The 25,831-nt window shown below is 39.6% G+C and overlaps 1 protein-coding gene across 5 annotated transcripts in view; it reads left to right on the plus strand.

Annotated features, from left to right (window-relative positions):
- LOC306752063 (calcium-activated potassium channel subunit alpha-1a) overlaps positions 1-22,495 on the plus strand; it is a gene marked incomplete at both ends in the record, with an annotated part of 71,836 nt that extends 49,341 nt beyond the window's left edge. For 2 of the 5 annotated variants that reach the window (XM_079235760.1, XM_079235761.1), the window contains 15 exons: positions 171-240; positions 505-660; positions 899-1,008; positions 1,656-1,724; positions 2,200-2,286; positions 3,100-3,176; positions 11,383-11,476; positions 16,029-16,152; positions 16,492-16,716; positions 17,546-17,738; positions 18,627-18,740; positions 20,022-20,152; positions 20,922-21,116; positions 22,033-22,151; positions 22,270-22,495. In XM_079235760.1, the coding sequence (XP_079091886.1) occupies positions 171-240; positions 505-660; positions 899-1,008; positions 1,656-1,724; positions 2,200-2,286; positions 3,100-3,176; positions 11,383-11,476; positions 16,029-16,152; positions 16,492-16,716; positions 17,546-17,738; positions 18,627-18,740; positions 20,022-20,152; positions 20,922-21,116; positions 22,033-22,151; positions 22,270-22,495 (1,990 nt within the window). Of the gene's footprint in view, positions 1-170; positions 241-504; positions 661-898; positions 1,009-1,655; positions 1,725-2,199; positions 2,287-3,099; positions 3,177-5,258; positions 5,433-8,016; positions 8,050-11,382; positions 11,477-16,028; positions 16,153-16,491; positions 16,717-17,545; positions 17,739-18,626; positions 18,741-18,979; positions 19,064-20,021; positions 20,153-20,921; positions 21,117-22,032; positions 22,152-22,269 lie in introns of all 5 variants that reach the window. The other 3 variants (XM_079235757.1, XM_079235758.1, XM_079235759.1) reach the window with 3 other exon arrangements.
- Positions 22,496-25,831: the final 3,336 nt, after the last annotated feature.

Raw genomic sequence — 25,831 nt, forward strand, 5'->3', positions numbered from 1 at the left:
TTTAGCTTCACATCTCTGAGCATAAATAACTGCCAGCTGTAAATTGTGTTGATATTTAACAGAAAAGATGTAAACATATTCAGAAAAAATAGACATTGACGCACCAAAAGTTTTATGCAAGTGGTCTGATTTAGTTTTGCTCTTTCTGTCGTCCTCTTTCTATCATCCAGAGTAATATCTATCAAGAACTACCATCCAAAGATCAGAATTATCACTCAAATGTTGCAGTACCACAATAAGGTTGGCATCATCTTTACACTTTTACTTGAGTCATTAATTACTGTCGATGATAGTTCTTGTCACATTTTATCATTTTGATATAGATATTTATCTATGTACTGTGACATCAGTGTTGATGTCATTTGGAAATATTTGTATTGTTAAATCCATTTGTCTGTCTAGAACCTAGGTTTTAAAGAACTTGGAAACATGTTGGGAATAAATGTCTAACTACAGTTTGTGGTTCTGTAAAGTTCGCATGTCATTTGTTATGTCTGCCTGCAGGCCCACCTTTTGAACATCCCGAGCTGGAACTGGAAGGAGGGAGATGACGCTATTTGCCTTGCGGAGCTCAAGCTGGGCTTCATCGCTCAGAGCTGCCTGGCTCAGGGCCTCTCCACCATGCTAGCCAACCTTTTTTCTATGAGGTCCTTCATCAAGGTAGCTACAGCTAAAATTCACCCATCTGTGCTCAATGGATTCAATTCAGAAGTAATGTTGGCCATAAACATAGTCTGAATAGATCATAATGATTATCCCAGATGAGGCCCATGTGCAGCATCTGGTGAATGGGGATGAACTTTCAAAACAAAAAATACAAATAAATCTTGGTTAATAAAGTCAGCTATTTTTGTAAAGGAACAAGTTCTCTGTATTTTGTGATACGTCTTTGTTGTAGATTGAGGAGGACACATGGCAGAAGTATTACCTAGAAGGAGTAGCCAATGAGATGTATACCGAGTACCTGTCCAGTGCCTTTGTGGGCATGTCCTTCCCTGTCATTTGCGAGTAAGTACACTGAATCAAAGGCTTTTCTCAAACTATGTTATGCTTTGTGGCATCTTTTGTTTAGTTCTTTGCTACTTTCTATTTTCTGCATGCAAGAAATGTACACTTTGTGCACATGATTTTATGTCTCAAGATTCTCAGATAATAATCTTAAAAAAAACTTTTGAGCTAGTAAATTCAAGTTTCTTCTTTTCTTGAGAGAAGAAAACACAAAGCTTTTTTCTCAAGCCGTATAGCAAATTATCCAGTTATTACAATGAAACAATTAGTCTAAATCACATGATGATCGCCATAGTAGTTGTAATAATTTGCACCATTTTGACCATGATAATACGATGGAAAAAAACAACAATAAACAAGCATTGCCCCTCTGTGCCTTCTGTACATTTATTAACCATATCTCTACAAAAACCTCAAATTACAATATTTATGTATTATAATAACAATAACATATATATGTTTCTGAAACTACTGGATTTGTTAGTTGAAGACAAGAAGAAGCTATAATAAAAACATTACACAGCAAAAATGGGTGCTCATACCCTCTAAGTATAGAAAAGGTGACACAAAGATGGATGAGATGATTTTCAGAAAGCTATAAATATAAGCTTGCATGACGTCTTATTATATTGTTTTCTCTTTCGCAGACTCTGCTACGTGAAGCTAAAACTGCTCCTGATAGCTATAGAGTATAAATCCGATCAAAGGGAATGCAGGTAAGTGAATGTGCTCACAGTGGATTATTAAAATTCATGAATGCAAAAATGAAAACTCGCAGGTGTGTTTGCTGTCAGTATTTGCTTTCAGTGATGAAGCTTCTTTGAATCAGCTATATCTTTTTTACTGCAAATATAACATGGCTTACATAATGTCCTAAATTGATTTGTTAACAGGCATCAGAGGTGTTTTTGATAACATCCTAACAAATTAACATGGGAGATAGGAGTTATTTCACTAAAACACAGCTGAATCTTTGTTTTGAGTGGTTCCTCGAATGCACTGCTCATGTTATACCATTTGAAGTGTCACTGCTATCTGCTTTCTTCAGCTTATTAAACAGGCTATCGTGCCAAATGAGTTGCAAAAACAAACCCTGCCAGCTTGTACCACTGCCAGTGATTAGAGCAAAACCGTGCAAATTCTGTGATATCACTTTCCACTGTGACATCTCTGGTCTGTAAATCCTCGCAGCACCCTGATAAACCCTGGAAACCACGTGAAAATGCAGGAGGGGACGCTGGGCTTCTTCATTGCAAGTGATGCCAAAGAAGTGAAGAGGTACGTTAATGAATGGGACCTGAGATTGTTTAAAAGTAAAAACCATTCTTATATGCGGCTTTTTCCTGCTCTGTTGCATTATAAGATCAAGTCATACAGTAACTTTAAATATATACATTATTTCAATTCAATTATTAAATGTAATAAAAAGGGAAAAGATGACTTTCCCCAATCTCCATAACTCTAGGAGACAATTCATAGGAGGGGTGTATATATATATATATATATATATATATATATATATATATATATATATATATATATATATATATATAAAAAGAGTTGCTATTTCACAAAAAAAGAATAAAAGTTGGATTGGATTGTCGGTAATGTAACTTTAGATAAGGAGTTTTGTTTGGTTAGCTTAACATGTTGCTAGGTGGTTGTTGTTGTTAGCTAGCAAAGTGTTAGCTGGTGATGTTGTTGCTTCCTAGGTTGAAGTAGCTGAGGAGGCTTTTGGTTAGGTTAGTGGGTAAGGCCTCATGTTGCTAGTGCTTACAATATGAAAGGTAGCTTAAAATGTTTTCCTTTTGACATTTTACCTCATAATGACAAATGCCTGACTGGCCTTTTTTTTCTTCTAAATCAGGGATTAAATATGTTTATCCAACCTGATTCTTCCAGGTGAAATGCATCTCTGTGCCTCCATTTTAACAGTTTATTTTGTTAGCACCAAAAACCACGAAAGGTTTCTGCTCCAGTGTGATTACATGCAAACTGAAACTACTTGTTACAGACATATATATAATTAGATATATATATTTCAGCATGTTGGACATTGACTTAAGTGGGATTCTTGTTTTTCTTCCGTAGGGCGCTGTTTTACTGTAAAGCCTGCCACGATGACATTACCGATCCCAAAAGGATTAAGAAATGTGGATGCAAGAAATGTAAGTGACTACATATAAAGACATTGTATATGTTTGTTTGTCTTCAGTAACATTTCTTCACAGCACTGAGTTGGCATCAGTCTAGCAGTGTGGTGGTGTATTTACATGACCTACATAGCCATGTGTCCAAACCAATTAGTTCCTGCATTAATTATTCACTTTCTCGTAACTTGTGCATGAAGAAAGGTCATCGGGTTTCCAAAAACAAACAGGGGCCCTCCAAGTTTCCCTTGTAAAGGTACACGTTTGGGCCTCTGCATGACATAAATACCTGCCATCATTAATGAGTCAGTTCACCCAAATTACAAAACGCAGCTTTCCACTGGTATTTATTCTTGCAGATATTTTTTTTAATGTGCTGAGGTTATTCTTCTCTGAGATCTGCTTTTTTTGTGATTTGGATGAACTGATTCTTTATTTGTATTCTTTATTTATAACATATTTTCTTTTCCATGGAATTCCCACATATTATAAATACATAGCGAAGTGAGAAATCAAACTAGTAAAGTCCTCTCAAACCACCTATGTATACAATCTAAATGTGCATTGTGTCTGTTCTCCTGTATGGATGTTTGTATCTTCTCTTTTGTATAATAGCTGTCTGCGCTGTTCCAGTTCATTGATCACTTTGTGATGTTAACAGGCATTCAGACAGACTGTTAACACCACAGGTACCTGGATGGAGTGTTTGTTTCTAGACTTTAAAAACTTCATCTGCCACTTTGTTGCTCTTTCTCTTGGATTTAACACAGTTTGTCTTGTCTTAACCACTAACACCTAATCTTAACATGTGCGATGTATTCTCTTCCTGCTGCTCGGGAACTTGACACACTTTCCTTAAAAATTCACTTTATAGTGATATATTGTGAGTAATGTGGATTTATTTAAAGCACAGCCTGCTACCCCGACTGAAGCAACCTGTTTGACTGTACTGTAAATGTTGCATGCACACCGGTTAATGCTGCCTGGATCCGCCCGTTGTTATGTGCACGTCGCTTTCAAGTTGAGGAAAATATTAGACAAAAAAGAAACGCAAACATATTCTTTTTTTTAAAGCCCCAGAGAGACAAGGATAAACAGTTTAGCATGCAATACCCAAGGCTAGTGTATGTTTTTTTTTAAACAACATTATTGCAGCATCTCCAAAGCATTATCAACAGAGCATCAACAATTCAGTCATGCCTGCGTGAGGGAGTAGTACTCCATATCACCACCAGATGTCCCCACAGTCCTTTCACAAACACAACATCCCTGCAAGAAGAGCAGAGCAAGAAAGCCTGCAGATGAGAAATGAGGAGCATCTCTCATTTCAACTGTTTTGATAAAAGGAATACATCGTTTGACACGCAGCCCATAACGATGTTCTTTACTGAGGAGAGTGTACAGCTTCTCCCCACCCATCTGATATCAGGGATGGTTTGGGACAAACAGCAAAGTTCCCGGGGGGTATATGTGTCAAAATGAATGTCAAATGCATTTATTTTTTTGTGTCTTGTACAGTTTCTCCCAAGTGTTGGAGCTTGTCATTTGGATGCATTTATATTCCAGAAATCATTGTCACGTTTACTTTTACCTTTTTGTTGGAGAGATTTCTGTCAGTTTTAATTCTCAGCTAGAATTAGGACAACTATTTCAGAGTTGTAAACTCACAACACATGCTCTAGTCATGTCCTGTAGCATCGTGGACAGAAGCTTGGAGTGGTCATGTTGAAGTAAGAGGTGAAGTCAAGATGGAACTTGTAGTAATTGTTGTCTCCTCTGCTGCTGAAACCAAAATAATGACTTTCCCTTCTCTCCCCCTTCACTCATTTCACACTTACACCCCGAAACCACATGACTTAAGGACATCATCATATTGTCCCCCATAAGTCCCAAAAAATGACCCAAACCGAATAAACCACAGAGAGAGTGGAACAAAATTTAGAATGTAACATTTGTACGCTGTCCAGACAAAGTGTATCTTGTGCATCCCAGAAGCAGCCGTCCTCTGTGCCCTGTCTTGCCTTTGTCCACTCTTCCTCCAGAACGACCCTCTACATTAACCTGCTCTTCCTCTCCTCTCGTCTGAACCCGTGACTGTAGCCAGGAAGCTCGCCTACAAGAAAATAAGACTGGCATGTTGTTTTGATTGCGGCCGCTCAGAGCGGGACTGCTCTTGCATGCCAGTTAATGTGCGTTGTAACATGGACTCCCCTCAACGCGACATCCCACTCTCTGCTGTCTCTGTTAATGATTGCTCAGCCACTTTACGTGCCTGTAAGTTGTCGCCATGACATGTGCTCTTCAGTGTTTGTAACATGCACTGTGTTAACCGTACAGCGTGTCTCTAGCTTGTGTGCTGTCTACAGCAGCTGTGTCGTCACTGTCATGGATATAGATGTTGCTTTATGATTTTCAGTCGGCTCGTGTTCTTCGCCATGTGTTGGTGACTTTTAGCTGTTGTGAAGCATGCCAAGTGTACTGTTTTGCTAGTGTTTTGTCAGAGAATGTAAATTCAAATTGACCTGTAGTTTAAATTAACTAAACGGTCACTAATGCAACATTTTTGCAGAGCTTGAGCGGTAATTATCGCCTGAAATATAGAGTGCTTCCTCCTACCAGTGACCTCGCCAACATATTTACAAGACATTAAAGCCAAAGCCTTGAAAAATGTACAGCTGCGCATCCCCGCCACAAATCAAGTGAAGCACACTTAAACTTGGAAACCCCTGGTGGAGAATTTGCTTAATGATGTCATTGGAAAGGGTCCTTTTATCTTTTTAGGAATAACCCAAATAACATTCACTTAATCCAAATATTTAACTACTGTACCCTCCAGAAATGGGTGAACAGGATATAATTTGAAATGATGCCTGAGGAGATTTTCTGAGGGTAGCAGTACATATTGAGGTTAATGTACTGGATTTATTAAATTAAGATCAAAAACTTGAGCAACCACTGATGGTAAAATCTCCAAAACCTTTTCAGGACACAAACCAGTGCCCCGCTGATCAACGGAGAAGCGCTGGGTTATAATCCCTAGTTTTTAGTCTAATCGCAATTTATTCATGATATTGATTGTACAAAAAGTAGACTAGAATACAATTAAATAGAACTGAATCGTACTTGATTGAAAGAGGAATAAAAGACAATTAAATAGTGCTGGATGGTATTGTATTTCGGTGAATCAACGTGAACTGAATTGAGCTGCATATAAATTCTTAACTCAAGTGTGATTCCCCTTTAAAGCCAGAAGGCATGTTAAATTGCACTGATGTTTCGCAGAAGGCATGAAGAATGTGTCTGTTTGCAGAGTGTTGATACAATTTGCTGGAAAACATCGCAGACTGTCATACAGTCTTAGTGAATGTCTCTTGATCAAAGACCATTCTGTGTATAGTTGAACGTCTCTGGGCGTTTCCACCCCTCAACATGTCTTCCAGGGTTGTGTGCCGTGAGCATTGCCTGGCTAGCTGAGCTCGAGCCGAGCTCCGGAGTCGCTGTCGACATGGTGCGGGGGACGCATGGAGCGAGGCCTTATGCGGCCTGACATGGAAATTATGTTTGCATTTTCATTTTTGGACTGCTACCGGTTGTCATGAAACTCAGCCTGACAGTTCCTAACCACCAGGCAGCTGAGTGCCCCCGCCCCTCTCCTCCTCTCTCGTTGTGGGACAGATGCTAGCCTGTTAGTCCTGTGACTCTGCTCGCGCCCTCCCGATTGCAGGCGACAGATGCCAGGACCAGCAAGGTCCCTGTTTGAACATTGCTGTCACTGTCCTGCCTTAAGCTCAATGCATGACCTTTATTGTAAGCAAGGGTTTGAAATAAGGTACTAATGAGCATGTGTGGGACCCATGGCTCCAAAAAGTGACTCACAGAAAGTTCCATGCATCTGTGCAGGTTGTGTCAGGCAGTGCAGAGGAAACAGCTTTTGGGAAAGAGAAGAAAAAATAAACACAATAGTATAGACCCAAGAACACGTCCAGTATTGTCACATATTTTAAGTCTTATTCCATATATCTTGACAAAATATTAATGCAGACCTGCATTGTAAACACATGACAGGCCAAATGTTTGTTGACACTTTCAGACCAAAGGTCAAACAGCACATGATTTTTGAAGGTGTGTGGTAGTGTGGTCCTGCATCACATACAAATAGTCATTTAATTCTGCTAAAACGACTTTTATACTTCTCTTTGCAACAATTATCCCATTAATTGATTGGTCAATCAATAGAATCAGCAGAATTGCTTTTGCTTTTTTCTAGCAAAATTACCAAGCATTCCCTCACCTCTCATTTGTGTTAATTTACAGTTTTTCTTTGTTTTCCATTAAAGTAAATCTATGTTTTACATTATTTATTGGCCAAAACAAGCTACTTAAAGGCATCAGCTTGGGCTTTTGGGAACTCTAACAAGCATGGTTCAATAAATTGACCTTTTAATAGACCAAACTAATCGATTAATTGAGGAAATAATCAGCAGATATCCTAAACTTTGGTGTAAAAAAACGTGTATTTCTAACCAAATCTAACCTCAACATCTACTGCAGACGTGTTTTGAATTGCAAATGATCAAATCAGTGCTTACTGTACTACCTCAAACACGACTGTTCATATTCAGCTGGTGTCCGCCTACAAACACTGACAATGTTCTACTGTTTAAGCTCGCTGACCACACTGCTGAAAAAATCATATTCCTAATTGATCCGTGTTTAATTTCTCATTGCTCTCTCCATGTTGTTTTCAAGGCACCACTCACTTAATGTGCCTGAAAGAGAAATCTGTCAGCCTTAGTTGTCATTTATAATTTGCTTTCATTACAACCTGTAATCACATCTGTCTCTGCATTTTTCTCAGCTAAAAATAGCTATAATGGATATATCAAATCAAGTAAGTTTTGATTTCCATTCTCTCTCTTTTTGTCATTTGTTTCTAACCCTTGCACTTGTGCATTTTCAGCTCTCACCTCTAGAACTGTCTCTAACCGGCTGTACTTCATTGTTTGCTGCTCATCGTCTCTGTCCAGTCTATCATCATCCATCATTATATTTTATATGCAAACATTTGTGTTGGGTATCCGTTACAGCTCAGCAGTAGATGGTGCTACTGCTTCACTGTGGGTGGAGATAAATTATTAGGCTGTACAGCTAAAAATACAACATAAAAAAAAGTCAATGTGTGCAAGAACTTATAATGGAGATTATTTTTTTAGAGAACAAGCAGGAAGCATAAAAAAATCCTAACATTTAAGAGATGGTTTCATATTTTCTCAGTCCTCTTCAGCCATTAAGAGGAGTGTGATCAATGTGGATCGTCCACTTCAACAGGATCTGTGATAGGCAGCAAATGTGCCACAATGAGTTGTCGTGGAGAAGTGCTGTGCATGTTTGACATGGGGCAGATGAATAGTGGAGGTTTGGAGCAGGGAGGATAATCTGTGAGACAGCTGACTGTTGTAATAATCATCTCTATTCTCCAGTTTCAGCTCCTAGCCATTTTTTTTGGAGTGAGGGGGACACTTTTCCTCTGCTTCCTTTTCCCTCCTATTTTATCATATTATCTTTACCAGCTATGCTTCTATTATGGCATCAGTGGAGATGTAAACTTCCACATTTCAAATAGCCGAGTGGATACTGAATTTATTCCTCCCTCATCAGGCATAAACTAAAAACAGCAGCTAGTGGTTGTTAACTCACATTGTCACCTACTTGTTCTTATGGCATAACAATCGCTGGAACACCTGAGAGCATATTTATTAATTCATGTTTATTATAAATATCAAAGTAAATGTCAAATCCAAGATTTCATTGGTGGCTATACCAAGTGGTTAAGTGGTGTTTAATAAAAATGAGGTTATTTAATTATTCAGCTATTAGCATTCTTGTGCCAGAAAGAATTACCCCCAAGAACCTGTGATTGTTCTTTAATTATGATAAGAGTCACAAGATGTTTTATTAACATACACACTGCAGGTCCTTTTGAAGTCAGTTTGAATTAAATCCCATCTTGTGGTTAATCGTATGCCTTCTTCATTGTGGTATTTAGTCATGCAGATTGTATTTAGTTTGATGCATCCATGTTTTGAAATCTCTGTCCTGGAGATTTATGCCTCCACCAACACAATGGAGGTGAATATAATTCTGTTTGTGGTGCTCACTCACATACAAATCAGATTTATAAAAATGATTTAAAAAAACAATGTCCTCTGGATAATCGACAGAATATACAGTTTGAACAGTTTTCATAGTTCCTATGAAAACCCGAGGATAATTCAAATATAATGTTTTAATGGTATGTGTCCCACCAACAAAATAGTTTTCACCTCCAATGTTTTGGGATGGAGGCCGAAGTGTCTCAAAACTTCCTAATATCAAATCTATCGACATGGCTAAATACCACTAGAAATAAGGGGTAAAAAAAATGATCCTTTTTAAATTAAAAGCAAAGACACCATTAACGTTGCCTTGTACAGATCCTGATTGTGACTCCTCTTCATTTAGCAGTAAACAACGGTCCCCTAATCCAGTCTGCAGCTTATCAATACAAGTCAGCTAAACTGAACCACAACTCAGCCAGCGGGGTCTGTAGGGGGCCCCGTAGTGGAGTCGCCGTTGTCTCGGTCCCGCTGGTAAACAACCGCAAGGGAAGCCTGCTGCCCCCCACTGAGCCCTCTGCTCTGGGACTGGGCTTCGTGGGCTCTGGGGACCTGCGCCAGGTGGGTCGGCTACCGGGGCTGGCAGAAGAGGCCAGCCGTCTCCAGCGGGCACGTAGCCTTCCCGTGAAATACAGATACCACCCCAGTCACTCCAATAAGGCCACGCTCGGTCACAGACACTGTAAGGGCCTCCTCCCCCCTCCCTCTCCCTTCGGCGTGTTTGGCAGGCCTGTACGCGACAACAGCACAACCAAAGCATGTGCTTGCCAGGCTGGAGTGGTCGCATGTGTAGCATTCTTTACTAATGACCCAGTGTGTGCAGCTGTCAGCTGTGAAACATTAAATATTGAACAGGCCAAGCAAGATGTGAAGGGCCAGTGTGTCGGAGCATCTCTCTCCACTGGAAGCCCCCCGTAACTCAACATTTTCCATTCCAGTGTCACTCTTGCTGGCAGCGCTTGAAATCCTGTGTTCATCTGCAGAGTACCATGATCTTTGAGACTTTATTCATTTTGATCAAAACTCTTGCAGTCTCTTTCGTTGTTGACAGCTTGAACTATCATTAAAATATACTCTTGCGTATTTTCCATGACTTGTAACGAGCAATTCCCCCACTATTAGCGGTGGCTTTTAAAATGCGATTAGCAAATACACTTTTTTACTGCTCGTGTTTATTTTACCGGCGACGAACACAAAGTAGAGCCATTTTCTTCAGCTGTGATATTAGTTTATGAAAATATTTGCCTGATTACTTTACTCGAGGGTAAAACGTGTAATTCGTTCCCTATGAAAAGCTGAGTGCAGTTTCCTGTAGTGATGAAGACAATGTCCAAGGGGCATCTCAGCTGTACATAAATCACTCTGGCACAAGGACTAACATAATAATATGAGCCAAGGGCGTCACTCTCAAGATGAAGAAAGACCAGCAATCCAGACTGGATCCAGTATTGGCACATAAACGCTGTATTTAAAAATGCTGGTGCATGATGTTTACAGGTTATTATCTTAATTAAATGAGAATGTGAATGATTAGCATGGCCAAAAGAGGAGCTATCCAAGTCTAGGTCTGAGGAAATTTGTATTAACTAGGGATTGAAAAAGTATTTTAATACCCTAAATACAGCAGTTAACAGAATAAAGGTCACAAGATTAGCTCTTACTCTGAAAGGACTCTGTAATGTACTACATTATCTGGATTACAGCAATTCTCTGCATTAGTGTGTGGTGAATACAACCTCACAGATTAGACTTTAGTAATTGGCATGATGGTTGATGATGGCACTATTGCATGTTTGCATCTTCATACACAATCACGCAAATGATGTGCTAATGTATGCTGTCGTCATCATGCAAACGTTGGACTGTTTTCCATTGCACACAAGTTTAAGTGTTGTCCATCTTGTTCACCCAGCCTCTCCTTCCTCTCCGTGTCTCTGTAACCGTATTATCTCTTTGAATTCACTGACCTCAAATTGTGCTGTGTTGTTCTTTTTGCTGTCACTGATTTTTTTTTAGATGTTTGTGTCTTCTGAAACTTCACTCCCTCACACTGTTGCCTTTTGTTGCAGTTGAAGAGGACCAACAGTCTGCGTTATCGCCCAAAAAAAAGCAACGCAACGGAGGCATGAGAAATTCTCCAAACTCCTCACCCAAGATCACGAGGTAGGACAACAATGGTGACATCTGTGCTTTGTCTCTCTGCATTAACAAGTTTAGTTTTACAATGGAAAAATGTATTTGCTCAGTATATTTGATTAAAAACACAACACCGGTTCATATTGCCTTATAAAGTTGTTAATGCATTGCACACGGAGCAACACACGTACATATAGAGCCGTGTTTATGTTTCAACAAATTTTCATTCTCCTTTTAGCTCCGTTTTTGTTCTTCACCAAGTCCTGAGAATAATATCTGGCTCTTTATGTTGCTCTGCTATGTTCGCCAGCAAGTCGCTGATGTTTGTCAGTCTGCCATTTGCTTTTGTGCAGGTAGGGTACAGTCGGTTTATCAGACTATTGATTATTGATTGCTGAAGTTGCGGGGTGTAAAACCAAAACAACATAATGAAAACCTCTAAAATGCTGCGTCTAGCTGAGGGAAGCTGCACAGGGAAGTGATCATTCTCGGAGGTTTCATCATGACGAGCAACCCCCGAATACAAACATTGACTATTGTAGCTTTAAGGGTCCTTTCTCTTTTTAACTCTCAAATATCAATAGTATATATTATGGAAAACATTCTAAATAAATTGTTTGCGTGCTCCTGTTTTCATGGCAAACATCAGAGTTGCAGAAGGGCTCTGTGCCACGAGTTTTTTCAAGTGACACCCACAGAGTACAGCTCTTAAACAGACCTGGCACTAATGACAGTCAGAGAGGCTCTAAAGGATAGATAGCCCAAGGCTATTCATCTATTGTTGGATCCCTCTGAGCTCTTTTCAGCATGTAAGGCCACAGATGATATGTATCATCACAATGAAAGGAGATTTCAAATGCTACCTTGCTTTTATCTTGTCCCATAAAATTAAATTGGCGCTTATTGATTTTGACTGGAGATAACAGAGTTATTCAACAAGAAGCCATTACACTGATGATAATAGTAATAGTCATTAAGTGCCATGTTACAAGGAAGCAAGGCAGCGGGGAAGTCCTGCAACCTGACGTATACAAAGTGGAATTGTACAGATTACATTTTATTTAAACTGACAGATGACTTCCTGCTCCCATTGCTTATAGGGCTGCTATTCATTTGACATTCAGAAATGAAATGCACAAATGTTTGTATTGTTTAATACTGGGGTATAATAGATACAAAATATAGTACAGTAAAAATGGCTTGGTACTTTATATAAAAGGAGTGTTTATGCATATTCTTTCTTTCTACTTTTGATCTATGGCCTCTGATTTTTCAGGTCGGCATTGGCCCTTATTTGATTGTTTGATTTGGTTCAAAGTTGTGTCAAAGTTGAATCGCTCCGGGTGATTTCCAGACACTTGGGTAACAAAACCAGGCTTTTTTTTAAATGCTTTTAGCCCTCAGCCAAATATCAGCCCACCAAACCAATCCATCTACTTGCCATGCTAATGCACCACACGGTACATGTGGATGTTTTATTTCACCCAGCGTGTCTGCTGCCTACACGCCGGAGAGGGATTCACTGCGGTACCCTTAGGGATACTTCATCGCAACAAAAAAACATCTGGGTGTATTCCATATCCAATGTGTTTTTACAGTACCTGCGGTCTCAAGGCCTTTGTAAATAAGTAATGACCAACAGATTGGCTGTGGGTTTTGAGGAGCAAGTCTTTGTCAGCTTGCATGACGAGGAGGATTTCAAAGTCTTTGCCAGCCATCGCTACTTGTGCAGCGTTACAGTCAGCTCGTGCAGTGATGCTGAAATAGAACATTTACATAATATGCAGGTTTAGCCTCTACTTTGTGTCTCTCTCGGCTGTCATTACGCTCCTCCAGTAGACACCTGGCTTTATGTTCAGCGGTCATGACGTGTGATGCCTTGTCAAACGTGTCATCTTACCACTAAAGTAGTGAATTATGCCGCTGATCATTTTGAATGTTTAGAAGTGCGCTTACAGAAGAGACACGCGGAGACGCCTCCGCTCTGTGTACTGAAAAGAACCGCACAAAAGGAGAGCGATCAGCTGCAGAAGCAGAACTGTCTCCTGTTTCCAGATGTATCAGCGAACTAACACGTCCTGTCTGGAACTTAGCAACGACGACCTCACTGAAATTAACACCATTTCCACAGGCTCCTTGATGGGTCATACGACGCATCTAATTGTGGGATGTCAACACGCGTTCGGTCACATCGGACCGGGCCGTGACGTACACGTCATGTCTGCTACAGGACTGCTGAGGCAATTGGCAGTGCAGGATAGTGACAGGCCGTCATGGCTGACAGTGAGCGATAGCTATCCTGGCAGAGCTCTGCCTCACCAGTCATCTTCCACAAGGGCAAACTGAAGTGACAGTGGCTCCGCTGAGTGAGTGGTGAAACGTTCGACTTCTGATGCAATATTTAGCTGGGGTGTAAAACCACTAAATGCTTTCACTTTTATTAGAAGTTGCGTTTCAGACTCAAGCAGAAGCCGATGATGTGTAGAGCTATGGAAGATGATTGTTATGGATAAATAGAGTTGAATTTATTGATTTGGCAAAATGCTGGAGATTTATTAACACAAGCATAATTTATCAAGTAGCTTTATTCTTTTATATAATAATAACAGCAATTTGAAGACACCATCTGGATACATTTTAATGGATTCTTTTTTACAACTATGACTGTTCCACATAAGAAACTGATTGGTTGTAAAAAATAATAATTAACTAATGAATCGTGAAAAAAGAGTTTTAAGTTGTCTCACTCAGTATTGCTAGAAATGCGCATGGTGGTAGTTGTTTTCTGCTCCAGCTTTTACACTTTCAAATGTTGTACTTTTAAAAAATAATATTTTACATAGCTTCACCCACAGAATTTGATATTCACACATTTTGTCCTTTCAAATTAGAATTGCTTTGACAGATGTGAGTCTGAGAGGTTGAAAGTGGTGGAAAAGACATTTCCTTCTCCAACTACTTCCTTTCTTGAAAGGACATCGAGGTCTTGCCTAGGGGTATATAAGCCCTAGGCGGGCTTTTTTTGGCTTCAGTCTGTTGGAGCCTGAGGGATGATCGTTGCAGCTGACACTTTGATGCATACTTAACATGTTACTTAAAGTACCATTCTTTTAAAGTACTCACATGGATTAAAGAGACGGGGCGAATACATTTTTTTATATATATATTTAAAAGGTTTTGGACAGAGACAGAAGGCTCCTGTCTGAGTCTCAGAAGATAACATCTTCAACTCTGATCTGAATCTGACAAAGTCAATTTGGTGCGAAGGGAGTTGTGTTGGGCTGCACACGGCCTCCGTGGTTAGCATTGTTGTTCAATAGCGGATGGTGTTCAACCACATTAGCACTTTTCTTTACCACGTTTCTATGTTCTCCTTCTGTGTGGGTTTTCGACAACAGTCCAGATACATGCAGGTTACAGTAGGTTTATTGATATGATTCAATATTATCTTATATCAACCTTTGTATCGTGTGATCATTTAACAAATGTCCAAATTAATCAGTTTATGCATTAAATGTTACATGCTTTTTCGTGTGATTTTGATTTGTATATGTTATATGTATTTCATTTATATATTATATGTCTATATACATTCTATTTAAATTACTTTAGTAAAAAAAATATAATCTACTTATTTAATTACATGTATTTCTATTTGTCTGAAGGGTGGAGGATGGGGGTTTGAGAGGGAGGTGAGGTGAACATGGAAGTGTCTTATAATTTAATGTATCTCTAGGAGCTCTGTCAAAAGCTCAAATCACTCTGAACAAGCGGGCACTCAGGTACTCATGTTAGGAGACCACTTTAGTGGTCAGTGTTGGGTAGGATGAAGCTCACCGCTGCGCTCAGTGAAATTCGTTTATGTAGTTCTGATGCTCTGTTTAAACATTAATACCCTTCACTTCCAACAGCAAACAAGATTGGGCAAATTCCTGAAATATTTAAAGTCTGGTCTGTTAAAGCTTTTGCCACGCAGCACAGTACGTCAAAAGCTGTATGCAGTAAGGGGGCGTAATTGCATCTCCGTGCTCATGCCAGTCAACGCAGTGTGTTGCTGCCATCTCCTTCCGCCTGGCTGCAGCCGCTGATGTCACTCTGCTTGATGACATGGCAGTTTTGTTGGCATTTCTGCAGATGGCCAATGACAGGAATGAGCATTGAGGGGAATAAAAGGAAGAAAGCTACTTTTTGGATTTGTTTGAAGATTCCTAAATATTCTGTTTTTTTTTAGTTTTTTTTTACAACAACCACATTATAACTGCTTTATCTCAATTTAGTGTATTTCATTTTTGCACTTTTTTCTGGTTTTATTATCATCAATTGTAATCTTGATTTACCCATGTAGTACAGAATTATTATTATTATGTATATGTATATATAATACAGTATTATCTATGAAACAAAAACAACTTTCCTCAGTGTTATTATTTATGTCTGCCTGTGATTTATATTCTCTTATTAATCATGTTACAATTCAGTTGTATTACTTAATTGCCACTAACTAGTTAATTGTATCCACATTTACAGTGTCCGACGGGATTCTTTCATTCTCTCCCTCCCATCTTTTTTGTTTGATTAGACATGACCCGCTCCTCATCCCTGTGAACGAGCAGAGTGAGAGCATGGACGAGAACGTAAAGAAATACGACTCCACGGGGATGTTTCACTGGTGCCCGTCCAAAGACATCGAGAAGGTCATCTTGGTGGGTTCTGCTCTTTTACTCGGCACACGTCATTTGTCCCCGACACTCTTCTCCCTGGTGACAGATGTGTCATGTCACAAAGCACCATCAGAGGTTGACAGGGCACTTAAACACTCTGTAATGAGGTGTTTGACATGTCATTTGCTATATGGAGTCCCTGTACATAGAACATTTCTTATACTAATACATATGCCATTTTTCAAATTACTTTCATAGTCTGTTGCAGTCATGAACTGCATGATATATTTTAGTGGGTGAGTAGGCAACTGAAGGAGACTAACATTTGCAAGAAAAGCCAGTTTATGTCACATTTTCATCCTTTCTTTCTTCCCCTCTCAGACCCGGAGCGAGGCTGCCATGACTGTTCTGAGCGGTCACGTGGTCACGTGCATATTTGGAGATGTGAAATCCGCGTTGATCGGTCTCCGGAACTTTGTCATGCCACTGAGAGCGAGCAACTTTCACTACCATGAGCTGAAGCACATTGTGTTTGTCGGCTCACTCGAGTATCTGAAGCGGGAGTGGGAGACGCTTCACAATTTTCCAAAGGTCTCCATTTTACCTGTGAGTACAATAAAATAATACTTTATTAATATGCAATTAATTTGCTTTGGCAGATAAACGTGGGTCCAAAAACACTTGGGTCCAAAATGAAATATCTCGACAACTGGGAGACAAATTGCCCTGAAATGTTGAACAAACATAAATTTTACCCAAACAGTGCATCCTGATAACTTGGTCCCCTGAATTTTCTTCTAGCGCCATCATGAGATTGATATTTGTGTTTCTGAGTGAAATATCAGTGAAACAGCTATTGGATGTATTGCTAATAATAGTAAATTGAATTGTAATAATGAACTTGTTTTCTAGAGCCATCATCAGGTCAAAAAAGTGTAATTTAATAACGTTAATTTTCACATATTTCTCTCCCGGCAACAAAAGCATGATTGAAATGTTTATTGTTATGTTTAAGTAATTGTAAGCTGACTTGAGGCACTTTGAGGTATTTAATTAAAACCATAATCTTTCCTGAACTGTTGCCTAAACATAACAACATGGGGGGATGCTGGATGTGAAGACCTGTGACCTCCGGTGTCAAAGTGTGCTATGTTTGCTCAACCGTCCACCACAACCACTGCTCTATGACTTTAGTTCAGCGTTACACTTCTGGATTGGAAAAGACTCTGCCAGCGAAGTAATCCAGGCAGCAATTACGTTTCCTCCAGAACATATTTGGCAAAGTGATTTAGTAGTGTGTAAAAGTATTTTGTCAGAGATAGGGTTGAGAAAAGCCTCAAGGATGAAAGCTATAATTTAAAAGTTCCTACATTTTCCTTTACCTCTTGGTGTCATAGGTGAGATAACAAATTCTCTCCTTCACTTCCTCTCAAAGGGCACACCGTTGAGTCGGGCAGATCTGAGGGCTGTCAACATCAACCTCTGCGACATGTGTGTCATTCTGTCAGCCAATCAGAACAATATTGACGATGCATCACTTCAGGACAAAGAATGCATCTTGGCGTCACTCAACATCAAATCCATGCTGTTTGACGACAGCATCGGGGTCTTGCAGGCTAATTCCCAAGGTAAGGAGCGCCCTATCATAGTTCACTGCACCGCCTGGAAGGGACAGGGCCCTGGCACAGAGAATATCCCTCACTGGGTGCTGCCTGGCTGACCTGGTGTCACTGCATTTGACAGTAAGCTCTACTGACTATTCCTCAGGTTACTGTAACAACTGGTTTCTTTACAAACCTAGTTGGTGGCAACAAGCACAGTGTTGGCACAAAAACCTTACCTGGCTTACACATTTTATTTTTAAGTACATGGGACTACTGTGTAAAAGGACAAATGTGTATAATTTATTAATATTTTGTGTTATAGCTTTTAAAACAGCAACTGAAGCACTCCGTTAGCTTGAGATGGTCATTCTCTGGCTTGAGAGAAATGCTTTTAGAAACCTCTCGACCTGAGGAGAGGGAGGGGGAAATCCCCGCCAATTTCATTATTTCTCTAATACATGTATGACCTCACATGTGCTTTAGTCAGCAGTTAAGTGATGGATGTCAAAACATGGACTATGTATTATACATACAGCATCACAGATTTAATGTGCTTACTTGTCAGTCTGGGGAAAGCAAGAAATGTCAAGTCAATTTGAATTCAATCTTGCGTCACTTATTTTATATTTCCTGGCTCCACGCGTGTGCATGTGCATGTGCATACACAGAGGTTTCCATCTCCACGCACACGATCAAAAGGAAACAAAATGAGCAGTATGCCACATGTATTATATATTGACTTATATTGGACCTTGTCAAGAATACGCTAACATAGCACTCAGCAACTGTGTGATTTAGCGGCAGCCGGGAATGGGCGTATTAGTTCTGCTGACATGACCGTTTGTAGCCTCTGATAAAGTATTGAATATTGCATTAACATGTGTGCTCTATGTTATGTGCATGTCCATTTAGGCTTCACACCACCAGGAATGGATAGATCCTCTCCTGAAAACAGCCCCGTCCATGGATTAGTGAGGCAGACTTCTGTCACAACTGGAGCAAATATTCCCATCATAACAGAACTAGGTAGGCTTTTCAAATATTTTTGTCTCAGCTTATTGATATGATAGCTCTACTGTTGCATGCTTCTTCTTTTTTTAATCAATTATGTGGTTATAAACAGATCTGAAAACCCAATTTCTTCATTTAGAGGCTGTCAACACTTGATAAACCGTACTTAAAGTGGAGTTTTTTTTTAGTTTTCTTGTCCCTTGTTGACATGCTCCAGTAACTGTTTTTCCTCAACACTTGTCTAGCACCATTAGCAAAGCCAGGCAAAAAACTGCCTGTGATTTCATTCAGTCAGGATAACAGCAGTGGGACCAGCATACAAATCATAACCGAGCTGGGTAAGAAGTGCCTCTGTCCTGTTCTGCAGTGTTGTAACTGCTGCTGCCTCCATATCAGCTTCCTTTTGATTTCTCTCGCTGCACAAGAGGCTCAGTCCATTCCCATGGCATCACTTTGAGCACATTTTACCCTTGGTTCTGGTTGAAATTGCCTGTCTTGTTTTGGCCCCTTATCTTTTTCCCTTTTATTTTTCTAAGAATTACAAGGCCTTTGATCCCTCAGAAGTCCTTGTGGCTGTTTTCATAGCATCTTCTGTCGGATCACATTCTCTGGCCCGTGCCCTTCTTTCATCTCAGCCCCGTCGATATGACTGACATTTATTTCTGTCCTCACAGAAGTAGTATTTCTCCAACTGAATGTTACATCGTTACTTTCTTCCAGCTACTGCATGTGTTTTTGTGCTCAGAGACCTCTTCAAAGAAGGTTCTGGGGCAATGAGATACTTTCATTTGTTTAGACATGCAAGTACATGTAATTGGAAGTTCTGTCTTGGATATAAAAGACAAACAATGGCATATTGGTGTTTCTAATACTGACTTCAGGATGACGTTGAATCAAAGCCTGAAGCTTGGATAATATGCATGGTGTCATGAATGTGCATGGCCTAGATATGGAATGTGAGGAATGAGGCAAGTTGGCCATAAAGCCAAACACAAATTTGAGACACGGTTTAATTTCCGTCGCTTAAAAGAAATTACAATTGTATCCAAATTGGGAATTAAAGAAATGTTTCACAACCATTCACAGATTTCTAATAGTCCATATCCGCAGCTTCTGTGTCCTCCTCTTCACGTGAATGTATTCACGGTGTATTCCGGTATTTGCCTGATCAATGCTTAAGCACAAAGTCCATGCTTTTTCAAATCACAAATAATTTCATAAGATCTGGTTTGTAATGCAGAAAATTGACACGAATAATTCACAATTAGTCATGAAATTGACATGTTTTCTCCATAGTAAATGACTCCAATGTTCAGTTCCTGGACCAAGATGATGATGACGACCCTGACACAGAGTTATACCTCACTCAGCCTTTTGCCTGTGGAACAGCCTTCGCCGTCAGTGTGCTGGACTCCTTAATGAGTGCTGTAAGTCAGAATGGATGTAGCCTACAGCATACATAAGCTTGTGTTGCAGGTGTTTGTGCTGCGATATAATACCCATCATTGATCTGAAATATGCAAAGAAATCTTGTCTTTTGATATCGGTCCCTGAAAAAATGTTGGACCTCTCTGCTCGCCTTACAACAATAGCTGACATGATTGGAACTTGTAGTAGATATGATGGCTTCACTTGTCTGCCTTTCAGTTTGAGTGAGGTTAGAACAAAGCTGCCTTCATGTGCGCTCCAGTGAAGACAAAGGTAATACTACCTAATGGACAGCCCTCGTCCATCATTTTAGTCAATAGTGCTGTCAGCAGCCAAGGGAGATGTCACTGTGCTCTACACGCAGAAGGAGACAAGGGGTCGTGCTGCAGACATTTGCCCTCGTTAAAACCAACAAAGGAGTTACTCGTTGGAATTAAAACGATAGCAACTTCACTGAGCAATATGTACGTTCAGGCGTAACATGCTTAAAAGCATGCAAAACTGACTTCTCTATATAAGTGTCTGCTATCTAGCTCTAGGAAATGCCTGGACAGCAAGGACTTCCCGTGTCTCTCTCTGATGGGAATGAGAGTAAGCTGCAGTAATTGGATTCTCCTGTCTTTTCACCCAGTGTGCAGAGCAAAGTGACACAACAGCGCAGGGCTAGATGGCACCATTCGGCCGGGGCTGGCACGTTGACAAGGTTCAGTTGTGACTTTGGTGGCGTTTGCTGAAGGATTTACCCCCTCTCTACCTTCATTCCTTTAGACATACTTCAATGATAATATCCTCACCTTGATCCGGACATTGGTAACAGGCGGGGCGACGCCGGAGCTGGAGGGGCTGCTGGCAGAGGAGAATGCGTTGCGGGGTGGCTACAGCACGCCACAGACGCTGGCGAACAGGGACAGGTGTCGCGTGGCACAGCTGGCCTTGTACGACGGGCCCTTCGCCGACCTCGGGGTAAGTGGCTAGTCTTTGGCCCCCGAGGGCTAAGCACATCTTGGTCTGCTCGTGTCGTGGGAGCTGACTTTAGTGAAAGGATTCAGACTAACAGGGATGGTTGGGATTCAGAGCTGAGATGAGACAGAGATTACATGTCCCAAAATAGGTGAGCTCTGTGACAATGACACTCAGGAGGGTTAATCCAATACAGTTATCCTCAAAAAAGTGTATTGGCACTGGGAAAAATATATGCCAGCAACATTAATAAATATGATGTTTTCTAAACATGAAAACATTTTAAATTCTAAGAATACATCCAGAACATATGTGTGTGGAATATATTGTTTAAGTTTTTAGAAGTTGTGTGCTATCATATTCTAAAGTAATATTTTATAACATACAAATATACTTTGATGCATGTCAGAATATGTTTATTTTATTATCTTTGCAAAATAGGTGTTGCTAAAGGCTTGGTGATCCAAGGACTACTCACACAGCTTGTTCAAGGCTAAAACACTAGAAAACTGAAAATCTGCTAACACTAGGGCAACAGCTCTATGGCCTTCTTTCTGTTTTCAAGCAGGCTAGCTTGAAAACTGTCTCTCAGTTAGTTAATGCAGTTAATTCAAGCACACTGACTCCTGTCTTGTAGCCATGCTCTTGAGGACAGAGGAGGATTGGGTCCAACTGGACGGTGCAACACTGCTTGTAAACTAAGACAGCGTCCTCCATTTTGGATTATCCAATTTATTTCGTGGCTTCAATTTACTTAAATCACTGTCTGCATCAGATAAACAATGATCAATTCAGCGCTCATTTTCGGCTATGGCCCAATATTAAGTCTTTGTAAACAATTATGATATATTTGTTTGTAATATTTTTGTATTTTTAGTGTTGCTTTTGCGCTACACAGTTTTTCCTCACTGTCTTGCAGGATGGCGGTTGTTATGGTGACCTGTTTTGTAAAGCCCTGAAAACGTACAACATGCTGTGCTTCGGCATCTATCGGTTACGAGACGCACATCTAAACAGCCAAAGCCAATGTACCAAACGGTGAGTGTGGCCCTACCATGTCTTTGCATTTAGAAGCTCAAAACTGCCACGAAAATACTTAGTTTCAACCCATACTGAATTTAGAACTGGCCTTCCATCGTTCTTCTTTTTCCTCTAGGTACGTCATAACCAATCCACCATACGCGTTTGAGCTGGTGCCCTCAGACCTGATATTCTGCCTGATGCAGTTTGACCACAACGCCGGCCAGTCTCGAACTAGTCTCTCCCACTCTTCCCATTCGTCCCATTCCTCCAGCAAAAAGAGCTCCTCCGTCCACTCCATCCCAACCACCAACCGCACCAACCGCGCCCGAAGCAGAGACTCACGAGACAAACAAAAGTAGGTGCCCCTCTAAAGCGCTCTGACTGTCTATGTTCGTGAACAAGAACAGTGTGATTTGCCCCTCCAGCAGGGCCATCCCGTGGCATAGGGCAAAGTAGGCTGGCTTTCGCTGGGGGCCGAGCACTGAGCTGTTGTTGGAGTTGCTTCCCATCATGGGTTGTTACTGTGGTTCTAAATTTTTCCATACTTGTACATTTCTCATACCGAGAACTACAGTAATCGTGTACTTTGGCTGTAATTCTGCCTTTAGTATGCTATTTTTTCCCTAATTATGATGTAATGTATTCTTCTTTTTTTTTATCTTAGGAACTCATCCAAAAGCCCTCTGCAGTTAAAGATGTTTGAATCAACATAACATTTTGTTTTCTAATGAACTCTGAGACAAACACAAAGAAAGCTTTGTTGTGATAGTTGTACTGTCCAATTAATTGTTTTGACCCAAGTTTGAATTATTCAGGCTCAGTTTTTTCATCTTTCAAAATGTCTTTGCTGATTTCACTGTAGCACACACAAGTGTTTAAACCTCTTATTGTTTGACATTATGCCATCTTGGTTAAAATGTGAAGGAAAGGCCCTAAAAGCAAATCAAAGTTTTTTTTATATATTTGCGATATTGTTCAACACAATATACAATGCAACAGTGTATGTCCCCACTGAGTCGGAATTGGCAAACATTTCCAGACCTTTAGTTTCACTTATACTGTGCTTGCCTGTGTGATAAAAGTCACATGGGTTTCTCTATCTTATAACATTACAAAATGCTGAGTTTAAACTTCTTTTGTTAAATTAAAAGCAGATTTCTTTTTTTACTTGGACTGCACTTTAAATTACGTCTTAAAAGTTCATGGTATGTCACATCTATGAAACATAAACATAGTGTCCTATTAATGCCTTTGATTTCCATTGCCAGTAAAATGCTTTACTTAAATGTTATTTTCACCCATAAAGTATCAATTCTTTCAAGATGCAAGTAGGAAATGTCAAAGTTAATAATAAAGTTACACCACCATTATAATGACATTGTCTTCGCATGTAAATGTACCATTTGAATTATTTAACATTATATTGAATTATATTCAACAACATGGTTTGGTTACTTGGTGGATGACCAATAATATAAAGAGCAACCACATGTGTTTTTACATTCTGCTCCACCTGCCTCATTGATGTCTGATGGTCATGGGTCAACGCAGCAAACACAACTGCATCATAAGCAAAAAGGCACATTTATAGACCTGAAGTCACCAGACCAGACAAACTCCACTCCTTGCCTGCGCCCAGAGATTATTTCCATGGAAAAACAACAAACAAAATCCATAGCGTGCCATGTCGTTGGCTGAGCCCGGTGCAGAACACGCTTTACTTATTGTCAAAAATACAGATGCACCTCTTGTTCCAATAATGGAACAAATGCCTCATAACAAGAGCCCCAACCCTTTATGATGAGTGCATCTACAAGAGACCAAGGTGGTGTTACTTAAATGATAAGGTGGACATTAAAACACAAGCGAGAGATGTAACCTTCAGGAAAACCGTATTTATTTATATATATATATATATATATATATATATATATATATATATATATATATATATGTATATGTATATGTATATGTATGTATATATATAATAGGTTGTTGGACAATTTTACGGATTGGTTATATTTGCAGTCTACACATTTATGAACTTAATTCGATTTTTTTTTTTTTACTATTTATTAACATTTGTGGCATTTTTCTAATGATCTTATCTTGAATTGTGAAGCAATTTATGAATTCAATTTCATGTAGTATAAAACAAAGAAACAAAAAGTAGATACAAAATATAATACGTGATACAAAAGTGTCACAGTATAGTAGAAACGCTATTGTTAATAGGGATTATTGTCAATAAGAATTATTGTCCACCTCTGTGTATTTTGATTTCAAATGTTTAAATATTTTCTGTCACTGACACATTTAGAGGGTGTCGCTGAATTGGCCGAGGTATGCGTTCTCCAAGTGCTATTGTTCTTTTGGGAAAATATCCATTCAAAACATGAATGAGTACATGTTACATTTCCACAGCTGCTGAATGAACACGACAAGCTTTCTATGGTTAGTAATCTGTTCCCACTTGAAATGGAAAAAATATTTCAGCCGTACCAATTCATTTGCATTGCACATTTTACAGGAATTTATTTCTACATTAAGTTATTTTGTTTTGTGCTAATCAACGTACATCAGTGCAGTAACACATTTGGTTTGTTAGCTGCATGTTGCTCATTTGGGTTTCTGAATTACATCTCAATCATGGACAAAATCATCCTTCTAATTGCTTTGGCAACAGGCATGGACACAACGGCTGCTTATTATGATACAGTGGCTAAATGCATAGTGAGTCGCCCCCTACTGATTAACCTACTCCACATCCATATGCAATGAGAGCATCTGCTGTTTTTATACATCTGATAATTACGCTCCGCATTATCTGTTATTAATAGTCATATTAGAATTTCTCATTTTGCTAACATTTAGTGTACTACTTTCTTTTTCCGAAGTGCAACACGGATGAATAGAGTGGGCCAAAGTATGGAAGTGAATGATTATGCATGATGTTAAATAATGCATTTAATATGGTCATGTCCTTGCTGACATTTTTGCCCTCTGAATGAAAGCCAAGTAGTTTAGTCTTTCCAAATGACCGCATCCGGGCTGCATGGTTATGACCTGTGCAGTACATCTCACTGTAGGTTTGACTGCAGAATGCGTTATTGCAAACTGAATGGTTTGATGCTACTTCACTTTGTTCTGTATCAAGTGATGTTTTATCATTGGCAACATGTATATACTGGCATATGCAGCACCACTGCCTTCAGTCATGCTGATGGAAATGCACGACCATGAGGCATTGCCTAGTGGATGAATCCCCAGCGATATATTATGCCAGACTATCCATTTCATTCTATAAGAACAGAAAGTTGCATCAAGCCAAAAGCCTGAAGCTCTTTAAAAAGATAAAAACCCCAGGGAGTACAAACTGTGAAGTATTAACTTCTAAATTGGTAATTTACAGAGAAGTATGAAAAACTGGTGGCCCAACAAAGCAGCATGTTTCAATGGCAGTATGGTCTATATAAAAAAACATTTTAACAACAAGATGAGTGACATTAGAGGATTAAAATGTGGACATTGGGACAATGAGTGACATTTACGCCATTAAAAGAAAATCTGGGAACATTTTATCACGTCAGAATTTCTTTACTGTGCCGATTAAATCCAGTATTTACTTAAAAGACATACAATGTTCTTCCCATGTTGCGTGTGCACTTGAAAACAAACACTTTCTCGCATTAACT

The sequence above is a fragment of the Taurulus bubalis genome, assembly GCF_910589615.1.
Source record: "Taurulus bubalis genome assembly, chromosome: 2".
In the NCBI taxonomy this organism is placed as follows: Eukaryota; Metazoa; Chordata; class Actinopteri; order Perciformes; family Cottidae; genus Taurulus; species Taurulus bubalis.